The sequence below is a fragment of the Botrytis sinoallii genome (assembly GCF_014898435.1).
Source record: "Botrytis sinoallii strain Bc 23 chromosome Unknown BSIN_010, whole genome shotgun sequence".
In the NCBI taxonomy this organism is placed as follows: Eukaryota; Fungi; Ascomycota; class Leotiomycetes; order Helotiales; family Sclerotiniaceae; genus Botrytis; species Botrytis sinoallii.
In genome coordinates, this window is record NW_024066037.1 from 752,784 (window position 1) to 771,456 (window position 18,673).

At 43.1% G+C, this 18,673-nt stretch overlaps 3 protein-coding genes across 3 annotated transcripts; 1 reads left to right on the forward strand and 2 right to left on the reverse strand.

Annotated features, from left to right (window-relative positions):
* Positions 1-1,176: 1,176 nt before the first annotated feature.
* EAF02_006367 (uncharacterized protein) lies at positions 1,177-9,310 on the forward strand (the record flags this gene model as incomplete). Its single annotated transcript, XM_038902415.1, has 5 exons — positions 1,177-3,817; positions 3,870-4,273; positions 4,324-4,804; positions 4,856-9,216; positions 9,278-9,310. The coding sequence occupies 5 exons, from the start codon at positions 1,177-1,179 to the stop codon at positions 9,308-9,310; spliced, it is 7,920 nt and encodes a 2,639-aa protein (XP_038757635.1).
* Positions 9,311-10,787: 1,477 nt separating this feature from the next.
* EAF02_006368 (uncharacterized protein) lies at positions 10,788-12,020 on the reverse strand (the record flags this gene model as incomplete). The annotated part of the gene is made up of 3 exons (XM_038902416.1): positions 10,788-10,932; positions 10,981-11,383; positions 11,543-12,020. The coding sequence occupies 3 exons, from the start codon at positions 12,018-12,020 to the stop codon at positions 10,788-10,790; spliced, it is 1,026 nt and encodes a 341-aa protein (XP_038757636.1).
* A 4,362-nt stretch (positions 12,021-16,382) lies between these two features.
* On the reverse strand, positions 16,383-17,519 carry EAF02_006369 (uncharacterized protein; the record flags this gene model as incomplete). Its single annotated transcript, XM_038902417.1, has 1 exon — positions 16,383-17,519. The coding sequence occupies one exon, from the start codon at positions 17,517-17,519 to the stop codon at positions 16,383-16,385; it is 1,137 nt and encodes a 378-aa protein (XP_038757637.1).
* Positions 17,520-18,673: the final 1,154 nt, after the last annotated feature.

The window sequence follows — 18,673 nt, forward strand, 5'->3', positions numbered from 1 at the left end:
CCTACTTGTCAATTTCATTCGGTGTGGCTTTCTCCGTGATATGAAGGCAAGATATGAAGGATATGAAGATATGAAGATATGATTGATAGCAAAAAGTCTCAAATATCTCACATATTACTGGAAAGCAATTCACCACCCATTCGGTATTATTCGGCGTGGCTTTCTTCATGATGTGATTGATCTTTAGTTGATAGTCGTCGAGGTTGTGTAGCAGTGTCGCTGTAAAGGAAATCCACACGATCAAATTGAAACGGTCAAGCTCACACGAGACCACTCAAATGTATGCATTTCTAGTCATCGCATACCGGTACCTCTTAGCTTCCTAGCCTCCTATCTATTAATCCCAATCCTTCCTGTATCTGGTCTTCTGAATTCACCCCCCAGTGAGACAATCCTCCGCATGATTTCTATCACTATTTCTATCGTAAATTCAATATTGAGTCAGAAGCGCTGAGCATGTGTCAGAGCACATTCCGGCTTCAGGCTGATTGTAGCGCCGACACGTGATCCCTGATTTGAGATTGTTGATACCGGTGGCTCATAGCTCAAAGGCTCCGAAAGGGGTTTTGGCAATGGCTTCCGGAATTAAATGCATATATGATTGACCAGGAATTGTTCCACGACCATAAACTTCGATGCAAGCAGATACAGATATCTTGAAATCCCAAAAGAATCAAGAAAAGAATCGTTCACAGTGCATTTTTGTAGATTTCATTCTCACCTCAATCATGACTGACATACCATATCAATATTTAGGCATTAGTTTTAAGGCTACAACTTTTAAGCTGGCTGGCCTTGCCATTGACGATGATGTTCATAAGGCTGACATCATGAATTGAGTGAATAGCAACAACCTTGGACCTATTTACAATGAACTTATGGTAATTTGACAATTGAGACTATTTTCACTACATCTCACATTTCTTCACATTTCTACAAAGTATCAATATTGGGTTGATACCGTTAACCCAGTTTCGTGTATCCCCACCTCGCGTACCTGTATCAAACAAAGCCCAACTTCGATGCAAGTCAACCTTGATTGCAACTTATTAGATTCCAATATTTCAAGAGGACGCAGGATCGAACGAAATCTTTAGAAACCGACATCATTCCAATAACTAATGCGGGGCAAGTAGAAGGATTGATCCCCCAAGCTGGACATAGGCGGGGTGGAATATGTCGACACGAGGCCGAAGACATCGCTCGTCGACTGCGGCATCAAATCCACCTGAAGCAACAAAAGCTACCGCAGAACTACAAGTCCTCCTAGATGGTCTATCTACAGCCCTCCAGAAGCGTCTTGAGAATGCATATCCCGATCTGCCATCAATTGTTGAACAAGTTCAGAGCATTCGGGTGTTTCTAATAGCATCCTCGCAGACATCGCGATCAAAAGACGACTTTAGACATCTCCATGGATACCAAATCCTATTGAGCACCCTTCGAGCGTTCTCGGGATTCTATAATCCTTTCAAGAGGAATCAGCAAGATAAAATTCGATTCTTTGATCTTCTCGAAAACATATTGGGGGTGTTGGCACAAACATTTCGTGATCATCATGGGAATAGGAGATACTTCAAGCGCCGGGTGGAAGGAGGAGGATGGGCTGCTTTAGAGCAAATAATAGCTAGTATTGGTATTGGTGGTAGTGAGTCTGATATATGGACCGAAGCACAGCTTTTTGGGCGGCTTCTTGCATTCGCTTTGGACGACAAGAGATTTGAGACTTTATGTCAAATTGCTGCTGAACATCATCCCTCAAGAATCGAGTCGAATGATCTCGTAACATCTGAAGATGTCAAAGACACAATAATCGCACCCCAAGATCCGGAACGCGAGTCTGAAAACATCAAGAGCGATGAAGAAATTCTCGAGTTGGTGGAGACTCGTTTACAAGCCATCCTGCGCGAGAGTTCGTTGCTACATCATGCAGATATTGTTCCGGTTATCATAGACTTCTGGAAGACCATTCCTCGGGTTTCCAACGCTCCGGTAAATCCAGCTGCATCGGTTGTTATTCTAACATTGTCCAAAATTTCTTCAATCTCAAATCACAGTTTGTTGGCTTTGCATTCGACGGGAGTACTATCCACTCTGCTTCCGCTTGCTTTCGATTCTGATTCTCCCCTTGCTACCACCGAGAGACAGACCGTCGAAAACTTGTGCGGTTCTTTAATGTCACTCGGTATAAGCTCCTTAAATGATGCCCAATATCTAGTCTCTAGCCAGTCTCCTATTGCCAGCGAATTCTTGCTTCGCACGATGAAGAAATCTCACACTCCTGCGTATATCCAATTTGACCTTTCTTTAAATGGCTTTGCTTCAATAGAACTTCCCACGCTAGCAAGATCTTTTCCACCACCATCAACGGTGGGAGGTTATACCTTCACGGCCTGGATTTTCGTGGATAAATTTGATCGAAATGCTCATACAACTATCTTCGGGGCTTATGATGAGACTCAAACCTGTTTTCTACTGGCGTATCTTGAGCAGGATACTCACAATTTTATTTTACAAACATCTATTTCCTCATCGCGACCTAGTGTCAGGTTCAAATCGACAACTTTTCAAGAACGCCGTTGGTATCATATTGCAATAGTTCATCGACGTCCTAGAACAATGACTTCGAGTAAAGCAATTCTTTATGTCGATGGGGAATTCGCGGAGCAAGTCAAATGTCAATATCCGGCTCCTCCACCACCCACAAATGCTAGCACAGAGAGTTTCGCGTCCTTCACCTCAACCAGTGCGAAGGCACACCCAGTTCAAGCCTTCCTTGGAACCCCTCAGGATCTCTCTACTCGTCTCGGGCGTGGTGTTGTCTTTTCTCGTTGGTCTTTGGCTTCAGCACATCTCATCGAAGATGTGATTAGCGACGATTTAGTAGCTGTCTACTATCGCTTAGGGCCAAGATATAATGGAAATTTTCAAGATTGTATGGGATCGTTCCAAACTTATGAGGCATCTGCGGCTTTGGGAATGCGTCAGGAGCTTATGCATCCCGGAAAGGAAGATAATTCAGACATCCTCAAGGCTATACGTGGAAAGGCTAGCATATTAGTACCGGAATCTCGCATCATACTAAGCATTCTGCCTACTGCTATTCTTGGAGAGGAAGACCGACTAAAAGGACCGGAATCTCAACTTTTAAGGGGGCTAAATCGAACAGCTTCAAATAACTTATTCCAGTTGACACACAATAGTGGTACTTCCATAGCTATCAATGGATCCACACCTGCCATCAATGATGCCTTGACTAGAGCTCATGGCACTGCGATCTTGACAGGCGAACCAGTAGTCATTGTTCCCCAAGCTCTGGACGATGCAATGTGGAGGCTTGGAGGGTTTACTGCAATTGGACTGAAGTTAGTCGAAGCCGCCAACACGAAAGAAAGTATTGTTCGGGCTGTCGAAAATCTGTTCGAGAGTATTAATGCAAGCTGGCGAAACAGCGAGGCTATGGAGCGAGAAAATGGCTACGCAATATTGGGTGCCCTTCTTCGTGGCAAGATGGGTGCCGGAACCGTTATTGCGACGAGGACAGGTAACTCGGACACCTCGAACATGAGCGAAGATGATCGTAATAAACTTGGTTTCCAATTGCTGAGCTTGGTACTGGATTTTGTTGGCTATAGCCATGAGACACCCGAGGAATCATTTATAATTAACCCCCTTGCATACCGAATCTTACTCGTCGACTTTGATATGTGGCGAAAGACAACTTCACTCACCCAAAGGTTATATTATAAACAATTTATTACGTTTGGTGTCAACAGCAAGTACCATGAATTCAATTCCCGTCGCTTGTTTCGAATGCGTAAGTTTACTACACACACTTGGAATTGATTACCTTGGCTAATTGTCCTCAGGGATTGTGAAACGATTTTTAGATGCTCTGAAGGCCGAATTGTTCCCCGCGGATGTTTTTCCTTCTTTTATGGAAGCACTCACCAGTTTAGTGAAATGTAATATGACGGCAGAAGTCTTTCGTTCTCTTGCTCTTTTCATCACCTATGCATATCACAAGCCTACGGGCTCTGCTTCGAGAACCCCTAAGAACCCTGGGTCAACGCTTCCAACGCGATCCGGCACAATATCAAGGGGACCAAGAAGACCAACCATTAGCACTGTTTTCGATGTGAATGAGATAGCTTCGCCGACAATGACTAAGAGACAGCTTGGAAATTCAGTGCTTGGAATGTATACTGAGCTTTTGTGTGAGGAAGGCACCACTTCAAACATTCGAAAATTTGCTAGGACTGTGACGAATAAGGTATATATTCCAAGTTTGTACTCATTGACAATTTTTCCTAACATTATTAGTGGCTTTTACATCTCTTAACGGAGGATGACCCACAGGTTGTGGTTCTTGGCTCAAAGATTTTGGCCCGTCTTTTAGTGGTCCATGGCTCTAACTATGCGTCGAAATTCTCGAGTAAAACTGGAGGCTTTACCATTATGCGTCATAGGTTGAAGAGGTGGTGGGATATCCCAACATTATGGCCCATTTGTTTTGGTATCTTATTTGGACATGACGTCGCGAATATTGATTTCGATCAGCCATTTGAGTTATACAATCTTCTGGAAACATTTGGCACAGGCAAAATTGTATATCCTAACGTGCTGCCCGTAATCATGGCGATGATGCAGCATGGTCTGAAGGATGTCTTACGGAACCAAGATGACCCTGACTCGCCACTTCACGACAAGGGCAATGGAAGAGATCAGGATTCACCAACAGATACGCTTAAGCCCCCAACTCGACATAGATCAATGTCTCTTACGAAAGAACTTGAATCTCGACGTAAGTTTGTTGCTGGTTTTCTTGTAGGACCTTATACTAACCATGGAATAGAATCTCAGCAGCCTAAAAGAGAACGATTGGCAGAGCAAGTTGTTATTCTACACACAATCATCCGATTTCTCGCAGACTTGCATAGCAAATCTCAAGACTTTAGGGATTTCGCCTTATCTTCAGACTACGTCAGGTATCTGCTTACCGTTTTATTCCCCGTAGTTGTTAGTTCGGATTCTGTTAGTCCGGAGACGGAACTAAACTCTCGTGACTCTGCATTGACTTTCGAAGGGGACGATGTCATCATAAGACCGGTGTCTCGCGTATCAGCCATGCCTACACCTATTGTCCGTACATCAACAGTAGAGACTCTCCTTCCACCTAGTCCTACAACTCTCAAAGCAAAGCCTCTTCGTCGGGGATCATCATTCGTGTTGTTAACATCTCGCCCCTCGGAGTACAGCCCGTCTTCTGCTAGACTTAGTTTGATCATGTCGCCCAAGAAAAGGATCGCCGCACAAAAAGTTAGTAACGCAATAGTTGAAGGCATGTTAGAACTAGTTGTCAATGTCTTCATTGACCAAGTAATGGCCCGTAAAGAGTTTCCCGGATTTGGATTGTTTCTCAAAGTTCCTCCCGGCTTCCAAGAACACCAAGCGTACTTTGAATCATACCTGCTGCGTAACATGATATCCCAGCTCGGGACTACTGTTCAATTGGATCAAAAATCATTATGGGAGCCTAGAGTCATCCAGAACATGGCTCGTTTTGTTCTCCATATTGGTGAAGCTGTATTCGAAGGCTGGTTTCTTGGCGGAGCTGAAACACTTTTGGATTTCGCAGGAACAATACTAGAATACTTGGAGCGACCCGAAGTGTCCAAGATCAAAAGTGTCCGCCTGTGTAGTCAAGCCATTGCTTCGATCAAGAGTGTTTTCCTTCGAGTCGTTTTACTTCGTCTGTCTGAGCTTGATGTGCCAGAAGCTCCCGAGTCGGAAGCATTAGCATTTATGGATAAGCTGCTCTATTGGCAAACCGTAGTTCTGTCTGCCGATGTAACTGAAGATAACTTCTTGAAACTCATCTGTTACCAGCTTTATGTCAAATTGGTTGATAATAAAGAAAGTATACGTTTGGCGGCTGCAAATCTTTGGCGCATATTGCTTGTTCAGAAGCCCGAAGAGACATCTAATATGCTACGTCATGCTATGCCAGGCCAATACAAGCATCTAGATTCAGGATTTAAGAAGCTTACCGAGTTAGATAATGAGACTTTTGCGGAATGGGTTGATAGCTACAGAGCTGAGCTTGATGCTCTGTTCTTTGGTGCAATGTCTCGTGCTTGGGAAGACTTCGTTAACGCGGAAAATGAAAAGAACGAAGATACTCTTAAGGTCCGCGTTACTAAACGTCGCGAAAAGCTCAAGCAGTGGCATGCAGATGATCTTAATGATGAAGATATATTGTTTCGTCATGATCTCGCATCAAACTTATGGATGAAAAACATTTATGCATCCGAACATCTTAAGCACCAAAGAGCACAACAAGATCAGCAAGATAATTTCAGTTTCCTCGTTTCTACCTTTTCGAGGATGGATCGAGAACTCCATAGACCATGTGCTGTATTTGATCGCGGGATTTCCTTGAAGTGGAAATTGGACAGGACCGAGGGTCGGAATCGCATGCGCCTTCGTATGCTACCTGATCGCGCTGCTCCAAATTATGATTACAAACCCAAAAGACGTCCCACTGATACAAACACAAATGATCTGTTACAGGTTAACACTAAAGTTGGAGGCCTCGCCCCTTCTCAGCACATCGATTCGACACCGAGGTCTGCAGTGTCACCACCTAGGGATTTTGATGGCCAAAATGGAACTGGGAGGAACACTGAGAATCCATCAGACGAAACATCAAATGAAATTCCGGATAATGTTGTTCAAGAAGAAGATTTTGAGCTTGTTGATGATCCTAATGAGCCTGGCGACGGCGATGATGGCTTTGAAGACAAAAATAGAAAGGTCATGCGTAGTCTTCAGAGAGGAGATTCAGTTCAACACGTTTTCAATATCTCTAGAATCATTGGACTAGAAGCAGTTGAGGGCCTGTTGATTCTAGGCAAGGATTCCCTGTATCTGATTGATAATGTCTTCCAAAGATCTGACGGAGAAATCGTGAATGTTGCGATGGCTCCTAAAGAGGAACGAGATCCTTATCTACAAATGATTGCTGGTCATAAGGCAAGCGAGAAAACGACCCAACCTCTCAGAACTGAGCAAGAAGCAAGAAGTTGGAAGTGGAGCGATGTCATTAGTATTTCTAAACGTCGCTTCTTGTTTCGAGATGTTGCAGTGGAAGTCTTTTTCACAGATGGCCGTAGTTATTTGCTTACAGCTTTCTCGGCCACTCTTAGAGATGATCTATTTTCAAAGCTTTCTTCAAAAGCCCCACATACTAATGGTAGCTCTGGTTTACCAAATCCAGAAGATGGCTGGCGTCTTGAGGCTCTCAAGGTATCAGACGATACACCAACTACTTTTGGCTCCAAATTTGGCAACATCTTCAACTCTTCTGCTTGGAATCCAGCAATGCGACGATGGGCGAAAGGAGAAATATCAAATTTTCACTACTTGATGCTCGTCAATACAATGGCTGGTCGTACTTTTAATGATCTTACACAATATCCTGTCTTCCCTTGGGTTCTGGCCGATTATACTAGTGAAGAGCTAGATCTCAAAAATCCTGCTTCATTCCGAGACCTATCAAAGCCGATGGGTGCGCAACACAACTCCCGTCAAGCGGACTTTATTGAGAGGTATAAAACATTTGCGGAAATGGATAGCACTACTCCCGCCTTCCATTATGGTACTCATTACTCATCAGCCATGATTGTTACATCGTATTTGATCAGACTTCAACCTTTCGTTCAATCATACTTGCTACTTCAGGGTGGTAATTTTGACCATCCTGATCGATTGTTCTATTCCATCGCGAAAGCTTGGGATTCTGCATCCAGGAACAACATGTCTGATGTGAGAGAGCTCATACCGGAATTCTTTTACCTTCCAGAATTCCTTACGAATAACAATGGATACAATTTTGGCTTGCGACAAGGGGACGGTGGGGGTATAGATACTGTTGACCTTCCACCATGGGCTAAGGGCGATCCTAAAATATTCATTGCTAAACATCGCGAGGCTTTAGAAAGCCCATATGTGAGTAAGAATTTACACCAGTGGATTGATCTTATCTTCGGTTGCAAGCAACGTGGAGACGCCGCTATAGAAAGTGTGAACGTATTCCACCATCTTTCATATCACGGTGCAAAGAATCTTGATACTATTGAAGATCCAGTCGAAAGGCTAGCTACGATCGGAATCATTCATAATTTTGGTCAAACACCTCATCAAGTATTTTCTAAACCTCATCAATCTAGAGAAGATATGCGTCAAAAAACAAAGAGACTGGATACCTCAGCAGATTCTCTGACTCGACTACCATTTCCGTTGATAGAAAGTCACGAGCGTGTCGCATCACTCACTTACTCCGCTAAGCTAGATCGACTTCTCTGTTCCACAGCATTCCGTCTAAATCTTCCTCCAAGCTATGATAAATACCTGGAATGGGGCTTTGCCGATAACAGCGTCCGGTTTTACTTCAACGACTCCAAAAAGCTCGCTGGACTCTTTGAGAACCTTCATCAAGGTCAATTATCTACCGTCATTTTTGCCTCTTCACAAACACTCATCACAGCTGGCGAAGATTGTGTCATTTCCGCTCATACAATCATAACATCCTCGTCGAAAACTGTTGACCTCCAACCTCGCTCTTCTCTCTTCGGACACAAAACACCCGTGACTACTCTCGCAGTCAGTAAATCCTTCAGTACAATGCTCAGCGCATCATCCGACGGTGTCGTCCTTCTCTGGGATCTTAATCGTCTAGAATTCGTTCGCAAACTTACTCATGGTCGTGCTGTCGAATGCGCACGTATTAATGATGTGACTGGTGATATCATGTTATGTCGCGGTCAAAAGATTGCTCTCTATACTTTGAACGGCGAAGCACTACTCGAGCAAAATGTCTGTACAGATCTAGGACATGATGATTATGTACATAGTTGTGCATTTTACGAAGGTACTGGAAATGAATGGTTGGAGAGTACATTATTATTCACGGGACATAAAAGAGGAATAGTATGTATATGGCGTAAAATTGTGGGCAAACAAAGTGGGAAATGGGAATTAGAACTGGTGAAGAGATTAGATCATGTGGATGAAGTAAGGAGAGATGCGAGTGTCAATAGATCGGCAGGGCCGCATGGAAGAAGGACAACGATCAATGGAAATGTGGAGGCGGGTATTACTTGTGTGGTACCCATGGAGAAAGGAGTTTATACTGGGGATGAAGAGGGGAGAGTGGTGAGTAGAAAAAATTTTCTCTTCGTTTTATGAAAGTGCAAGCTAATTATAATACTAATAGTATGAATGGACATTGGTCCAACGCGAACGATAGACTAGCAAGGACAAGACAGAGCAAGATACACAGTCAAGTATAGAATTGATTATATCACGATAGTCCATACATAGAGCAGAGATGAGGGAGGTACTATGGTATTCAAATCTTCACTGCCTAGAATAAAAGAACAAAAGATATCATGAGGATTGCGAGGCGTAGGGCGTTTGTTTTCCTTTCTTTCTCCTGGGTCTGTGTATCTGCAAAAATGTAATTAAAATCAGTACAAACAACCCTCTTGTTTATAGTAGATCCAGGTTCAACTCCTAGATTTTTGATGGCCGGTGGTGGATGGAGTGTTTAGCATTTGTTGGCATTGCTTCATGAGGCGATTGTAGTGGGAGCTGCGAGGAGAGGGAGAAATTTATGTATGTAGCGTGTGCTTTCTTGCATGGTGAGGAGATAGATAGATATCTAAAATTATGAACACGTGTATCTTCAAAATTGCTAGTCGTAGCTCTTTAGTTATTCTTCTTTGAATTTGATGCTCGTTCATTACCCAATCGAGCCAGTATTTGGTATTGCTTTTCGCATTTACAATTTTCCCTTTCACGGCGCGGCTCAACTCCGGCTACTCCACTCCCCTTACGCCTCGGCCACCTACCCCGCCAAAATCCTCACCAAAAAGATGGCAAAACCAAAACAACTGCACTCAAATAGTTAAAAAAGATGTCTCTCTCTGTCTATCTCCAAAGATGGGAGAAAATGCAAAAAAGGTAGATTCCGAATCCGGGAATCGAACCCGGGGCTACTCGGATCTGGATGAGAACCATGAAAGCGAGTTATGTTAACCCCTACACTAATTCGGATTGAATCATTGTTGTGATTTGTTGGGAGAAAGTGAAGAGTTTTAAAATATCAAGGGTAAAAGTGTGGGGAGTGAAAGTTTGTTTCGTTAGATGGGTATGGGCTTTTTAATATCGCTGTAGTGTTTATTGTTTTCTTATTATAAGAACATGCTTGAATACTCTGGGGGTTAGGAAAATTTTTAGTATATTGATGGTACCAGGGGATATCTGGATTGTATTTATTGTACATAAATCAGTATCTAGCCTCAAGGGATTGTAGTATATTGATAATGATGGGATGATGTGGAAGTTGGGATATTTTCTTTGGGTTGTGGTATTGGTGAAATGGGTTTGAGCAACAAAAGTACATAGGTTTGTTGAACGAAACAGCTTAGGGATTCACACACAATTCCATGCTGTCGAGTCGCAATTGGGAGTGTATTGAAAGCCGCTGATGATATGTTAATGATCTGCCCATGAGACGGAAATTTTCGAAGGATAATATGAGCTTCACTATAACAAACACACAGAACTGGCAAATAAATGTGAATCATCAATTATTAATTCATTATTTAATATCGTCAGATCCCAATACTATATCTCTGGAATCCCTTCATTCATTGATCACTGCCCTTTCACATCCAATCGTTTGGATCTCGTTTTTAAACAAAAACCCCATAGTTATCTCTTTACAAATAACTGCTGTCAACCCACCATTCGTTCAAATAAGCACTTCCCAAAACGGTGGTGATGGGAACGGCGTTGCTGATGGAGGAACTGAAGTTTGCTCTTGGTCCTTCAGAAGAATTGGAACCAGGTCCAGTGTTGCCATATCTACTGAGTGTTAGTACTTTTCTATGTGAGATAAGATGAACGACCTACTCTTCAAAAACAACATGCTCAGTATTAGCGGTAGAGCTACTCCAAACACTCCACCCAGCAGCGTTGATGTTGTTTCCCAAGTAAGAGTTTTGGAAAACGACTCTGGCATAGTTTTGCCATGGACGTCCCAAGTAGTTGTTGTAGGTGGTGACGCTGGAATCGATGTTTTGAATGTTCGAGTTGTTGATCACATACCAAGATGGATTACTGTCAGAGGCACGTCCGGATGCAGTGATGGATCCGGCGGCAATGGTGCGGATGTCGTTGTTCTCGAACCAGGCTTGAGCGGTTTGACCGAAGATGAAGTCGATGGCACCGACGACGAGACATTTGGCATAGAGTTGAGTTCCGGTGTTAGCAAGAATAGTATCCTGGTATCCGATGAATTGGGTAGCATAATATCCTTGGTTTGTGGTGTCCTATGAATAGCGTGAATCAGTATTTATCTCTAACGAAAACATTGGGGCTTCAATGTTGAAAGATGATAGACAATAAAATTTCTCGTAGAGAGGAACGATTTAGGACGGATTGGGTGAAGAATATATTGGACCAATGAACTTACGGGCAGAGATAGCAAGATTTTGACCGTTGGTATTGACATGTCCGAATGTGTTCTTAATAATGAGATTGTAGACCTTGGTGTTCTTGTTCCATTGACGTAAAGTAGCTGTCAAATCATCGGAGGTAGTGTCTTTGAGTGCAAGGTTGTAAGTCAAAGTGACTTGGTTACCAGCATAGGTGCTTGCATCTGTAGTATACCCCTGGATTGTGAGGTTGGATTTGAGTGCTGGGACATATACTTGTTCGGTATAGGTTCCAGGGTAGATGAAGAGATATTGAGGTGTGGTGGTAGTGGTGGAGAGGGCATTCACTCCTTTTTGAAATGTGTCGTATGATCCTGATGTTTCGCCGGTTGCATCGACAATAATAGCACCTGATGGTGCAGAGGTCCTGGAGACCGCTCGTGCCTCTAGAGGAGCGGCAGAGACTGCTCCCAGAAGAGTGGCCGCAAATGAAAGGATTGGGATTGAGAGATACATGATTAATCGATGTATACAAAGGGAGCAGTTGTTGTTGAGAATGGGTTTTTCCTGAGAAGTTCTTGGTGTTATATACTTGGATACTTCAAACCATGTCTTCTATGATTGGTGCAAGAAAATTGATGAAGTTATCACATGCACCGCCAAAGGAAGTGAGTATTTTTCCGTGATAGATTGATGACTTGGCTGGATAGATGAAAGCATGCAAGAGCAATTGAGGGCTTCCTCTGAATTGCGACATGGGCGTGGCCAGACTTGAAGCCGAGTCCTCGTCTTTCCGAGCTTGACAAACTTTCAAGTTAGAATGAGTGACTGCAGCACCGTTGTGACAACAGGCAGGCGGTGCTCGCAGCTGCAAGGCTCATTGACATGAAGTGGAGCGCAAAAAGTATTGGAGCTAAATCCCAATCTTTTGGGACAAGACCCTATAGATCTTCTGCAATGCAGATTACATGATAATCCGCTAGCAACTTTGCAAGGTAGGACGCCACGGAAGCTAAGAACATCGATATGTATGTCACGCTAACATGTATTCATCTTTGCCTGCATGAAAAATATGCTTCTCGTACGATATTCTTCATCTGATGATGTTTTCAGTGGACATATGGGTCAAAGGCTTGTTTTAGAGATGGCTTCAGCGTGTAAAGTATTGCACCATTTTTGTCTCCCCGCCCTAAACTGGCAAGCGATGGCTTGGGTTTTAAGGACATTTCATTAGTTCCGTAAACTATATCATTATACTTTTTTAACAATAAAGATCTATCGTAGACGCTGTCTGGAAGTAAAATGGTTGAAGAAAAGAGACTAACAATTTTGCCGGTACCGAGCCTCATAAAATGCGAAGTCTTGCCTCGGCTCTTCCCGAAAAAATCCACCTAGGTTACATGGGTTCAGCCGAACGTATATTGAACATGCTGTATCTGCTATCGCATCCATCATGCACATCCGATGTGTGTTAATCTGGTACGAGATCCGATTCGTCCCGGTGGACAGCAGGATCTCGTCTATTTCCGGAGGCTCCTCATTGTAGCAACATTCGATCCCACATTTTTGTGAAAATCCTTCATTACCCACGTGTTTGGATATCAGTTCGAGCCAATCTCAACTTTCAATCATTGCCTAGACCACATTTAAATAACTCACCATTATTGTCGATGGGCGATTGCCGCCGTGGAATGAGGCATCACCATTGATTGAAGCTATGACGGATACTCTGTCCTATTACCTTCGATACCACGATATCTTGCTCATCGTAAGCAGCCCCTCCCAATCCTTATGCCCATGGGTGCAAGAGTCTGCCATGATCTTCATACCCTCCACTGGCCTATCAAAATCGGCGGACATGATGGTGTCGAAGTGCCACAGGAGAAAGAAACCCCACAGAATTTGCTCTACAGCTCTTTGTGATCCCTCATCTTCTTTAATGCTTCGCTTATCCATTCTGTAGTGAGATAAGCAGCCATCACATACTGTCAGTGCCTTCCTCTTTCAGGCTTCAGCTCCGTTCCTCACATCTCTGTCCAAGTGGACCTTTTTTAATCAATTTTCAATATCAAGAACTGATGCATACCTCTGCCATCCTCCACAAAATCTCAAAAATTGACATCTGTTTTTCTCTCACTGCAATGTTATCATGGCCACGATGTTCTCGATTTCTTGGCGCCAATATACTTTTGAGATATAAACTAAACATTCCTAAGTACCGACGTCCAACCACTTTATCGTTGAAAGAAGTCTGGGCAGTCAATCCCACTCGGTGACTCGGATTTTAAGGCCAGTTGCCTTGAATATAGCAAACACAGGACAAATATTAACATAATCATATAGCGACATTAAACTGTGCTGTTTGAGAGGAGTCTGTAATAAAAAAGTCCTGACTAAGAGTTTGAGAATGATGTTCTCCAAGCACCATCCATTCTTCGTTATCGCTGTTGCCACCAAACTTTGATTCATAATTTATATCGAATATTGAACTCAGATATGACGTATTCACTCATCCACACAATTAACTTGGTTGAGGACTTGGATCAGTATGATATAGTGAGGACCCTCTATGCTACGACTGCAAAAGTAGTGAAAGGGCGTCAAGTCCACTCGGAAAGCGTTCAAGAATTTATGTTAGGATTTACCAAAGGAGATGCTTTTACCTTGGGTTTTTCAACACGACTTCAGAAAATAGACTCTATAATAGGAGGCCTTCGAAAATGAAAATCATTACTGGTACTAGGTTATTCAAACACTCAAATAATCTCAAATCCTTCATTGCTATTCATACATATTTACCATGATATGATCTCTCAAATCCTTTTAGAGTCGTGGATATTTCAGTGAATTGGAAGTACCTTCATACAAGTAAACTATTTTAGACACTCAGTACATCTCAAAACTGAAGCAACTTCGGATATTCAAACCCTCTCGGACGATGCAATTATTATAGGCGATTGAATCCTCTCCAATAATCAACTTTCCTTTACATGATGAATCATTCTCGGGCACTCCTCCCATGCCAATTACTCATTCCCCTTCAGGTATTCACCTTATTTCAAACCTGCCCAACGCGGACGTCCGCTTCACAACAGCTCTCATCTTGAACGTAAACTACATGTCAACAGCCTGCTGCTAATCTATTTGCCAAAGTTTTCGGACTGCACAACCATCTTTCTAGTAACCAAATCAAAGCAATCAATCTACTCAGTATCTTTCAATATCCGAAATCTACATTCTTATTTTCCCTGCTTGTATCACCCCCCTCGAAGGTTTCCCCCCCTTTTTTTTTGTACCTCTAACAAAACATTCATTTCTCCAAAGCAAGCCCCCATACAAAGCCTATTCAACATTCTTCAATATCTCGCATATCCTGAGTACATTCGTCTGCATCTCGATTACTATATTCATTATTACCATCTCCCAGTCCTCTATTCTCATTCCATCCAGCCAATTCCATTCCTCTATGCCTCAATCTTCGCCTATCTTCACCCCGGACACCAAAAAACAATAGATCTAGATGTATCATGACATTTACTCTCCCCTTCCCTCTACTCCCCCCAACATCTTCTCATCATTCGAATCTCCCTTCACGTCACCACCAATATCATAATAGCAAATTTCCCCAAGCTAAAAGTTAAAACCCCACACCTAGCCATCTCAGGCTACACCTGTCTTGATTCCCAAAATTCATATTCCAGGAGCTCAGAAAGAAACCAAAATGATCCCCTCAATCTCTACATCATATGCCCTAGCCATACGAAAGCGTAATCGTACAACATTAACATATCTCATCACAATCGTACGGACTATCATTTATTCTACGCCTCTCTCTTCATTCTACACACCGGATCCTGCACCCTCTATCCCGCTTAACTCAGCGCACAAATCCCCCTCTTCATACGTACATCTCGATTACCACACTACACCTCACCTCTGCCCAAACCTTCCTAAGACCTGCCCAAGCTTAAAAAAATAGGCTTCATAGCAATCAGCCTCCTCTATCGCACACCAAGAACAACTCACATATGAAAAATCCCATGCCCATCCATCAATAAGCCCAAAAATTCACATTTCAAATATTCTCCAAACCTCATCTCAATATCCATCCCACCCCCTCCACAAAACAAAAACATCAGCCAACATCCATTTCACACTCGACCTATCCTCCAAACTTTCCTAACCCCTGGTACCTGCATACATCATAAGTAGATAAAAAATAGATAGTGAACTATCGTCTCCTAGCATCTACGTATCGTACGTCAAAGAGAACATTACGACACATGTGTTATAACAGTGTACGAGACCAATGTAGAGGTAAGAAATGCATATATATATACGTACAATGTAAATGGATTGAATTGAGAATAAAGAAGGTAGAGAAAGAGAATGGAGTCAAGTACGCGGCCAGTGAAAATGGAGAGGAATATGGATGCCCAGATTGAGTTTTCCATCTCATGTCTTGAATTATTGCTGGGTTGGAAGGTAAACTAGTTCACCAATTTCTGCTTTATTGAATCAGTGTAGGAAGCATTGTGAACTTTAATTCAACTCTCCAAAGCAACATACGAATGAAATTGAGTTAAATATGGTATGGAAGGTACTGAAACATTCAAAGGCAATAGACGATCGCTTGATATATTCATACAATTGACATGTTACCAAAAAAAAGTCACTAGTTGCTCATTATCCGACCCTTGCCCCCCTTGAAACCCACATGCCATTTCTTGCAATCCCGTCAAACTCGCCATATAAACTCCCAGGAAACCTCTTCCCAAATTCACCTTCGATTATCATAATTGTGGCAAGGTCATTAAGAAGAGCCGAGACCACGTTTTCAATTCAATTGAATTTAACTGCATTCTTTCATTTCATTGGTTATTCCTTATCTTCCCTGACAACATCTTCGTAGACTGGAGGTGGACCTTGGTGTTGGATGAGACCTTTCTCTTCTTCGATGCCTGATTCAACACCAGCATCTTCTTGCTGAACCTTGGTGTATTGGCTTTGAGATCCTCTACGGAACAATAGACGCCACATGAAGATAACAAAATGGCCGACGACCATACCAACAAGACTGGCAGTAATTCCTGCGACGACACCAATGATAACTGGAATGAAGACGTGTAGGACAACACCTCGCAAGAATCTGGCGATGCCGTGGTGTTTGTGAGAGAATCGATGAGGTCTACCATGAGCGCCATGGCCACCATGACCTCTGTGGCCGCCGTGTCCTCCATGATGACCGTGAGGATGGGGACGTCCATGGCCTTGAGGTCTGTTGTCGTGAGAAGTTGGTTGGGCTTGGCCACCGCAGCCTTTTTTGAGAGCTGAGAGTTTATCGGCCATAATTGCTCTCCATTTGCAAAGCACCGTCGTACATTCTTGTCCATCATCAATTGAATTAGATAGATGGCTCTTCGGTGGTGATGATACAACTTGTGCATCGCCAATCATCAACTTTCCACTTGGTGTTGTAAGAATCTTGAGTTCGATGTTATTAACGGTATCCACGAATGTATTTCCGACTTCGAGAATCTCAAGGGTTGCCATGATCAGATCAATTTGATCTTGTTTAGAATAGGATATTGGCTTATGGATGCGTAAAGCATAGCCTAGGTCAGGCTCTGCGGCTTCGATCCATTTGTTGTCAGTTGTCTTGATCATTTGTGGAGCTGAAAGACGTTCGAGACTGGAGTCCATATCGATGGGATAGAATTGGAGTCCATTAAGAAGTACACGATCGAGACCATTATCGTGCGAGACGGAAAAATTGAACATGAGTCTATTCAATACCTTCAAACCGTGTCGACGTCCCTGTGCATCGAATGTGTCGGCGGCGATTGGACAACCAGGACAGTCGACAGCCAATATTCTGCCTTCTGCCTCGATAGCAGCATCAAAAGATAAAGACTCTATGGCATCGCTGGCAGATTCCGAAATGGCTGGAGGCAATAGAAATGCTTGACTAAGGGTTGCAAGAGCAGCCCCCGCTCCGAGGGTGATAAATCGCATAGTGATGTGGATCGATAGATTGGGAATATCGTGGGGTAATGTTGTGTTGCTTGTCGTGAAAGGGAATATATATTGTCGAAACCGGTAGACCTGCTACTTTATGACGAGGTCTGGTAGAATATTCTTTCAAACAGAATATGTGAGATTTTGCGAAAATAGTACGAGTGAGTGAGTGAGCGAAGTAGTAGATTGTTGTGTTGATGATGAAAAGATGAAGAGGAGTTATGGTTTCATGTCAAGCCTGAGCGTCTCAAAGGGACGATGGTGAAAGGAAGCGGCGAGGTTCCACTAGTGGGCACAGCCTTCCATAAATGTCACTTCCTACCAGGTGGTAGGTACACCGTAATTAAACCATATTATTGACTAGTAGATTGAGCACGGGGTTTTAGCGTACCTATAGAAAGGATGGGTTCGGCATTTGCTGCTTGTGGTACACGTGATGTGGCTGGTGGATTTGTGGCTGCCGATAAGGCACGATTATATCATCATTATCAGCAATCTCAAGCGAGCTACCAGAACAAATAGATTCCGACTCGCCGATCCTCTCAAGCACAGAGCTCGGCTCGCTCAGGTACTTTGTTTTGCATTGCAATTTGAAATGGAATCCCACGATGCATGAATCTCAAGATGTGATTGACTACATTTGGGTCTCGTATTATTGAAATGTACTATCGGAGGTATGTACCTCGTACTCGTCACATACATAAATACAGTCATTCAAATCCCAGCGAGAGAAGTAATGAGTCTGGACCCGTTGGGCATTTCTCTTGCAAGTATTGAAGCCTCAACAATCACATCTCACGATGTATACCCTCTTGACCTTTTTTCCCTCCTACTTTTGCCACTCTTTTCTCCATATCTTTTCCTCATTCTGGGGTCTGGGCATTGAGCTTCTTTTGTTTCCCTTGCTTTCGGTGTAGCAACACTCAGACCGAATCGATTCAGCAATGGGCGACCCCCACTGAAATACCAACTGTATCCATTATGAGTGGAGAGATTTGGGGAGCTGCACTGTCAGATGATGTCAACAACCCTTGGTACATACTCGTAGTAGGTAGCTATCATTTCTGTTTTCACTCTACGTCAAGTACCAAGGACCTTCTTAAACTAAGTACCAATTTTCTCGAGAATCCTTTTCATTTCGTACAAGAGCA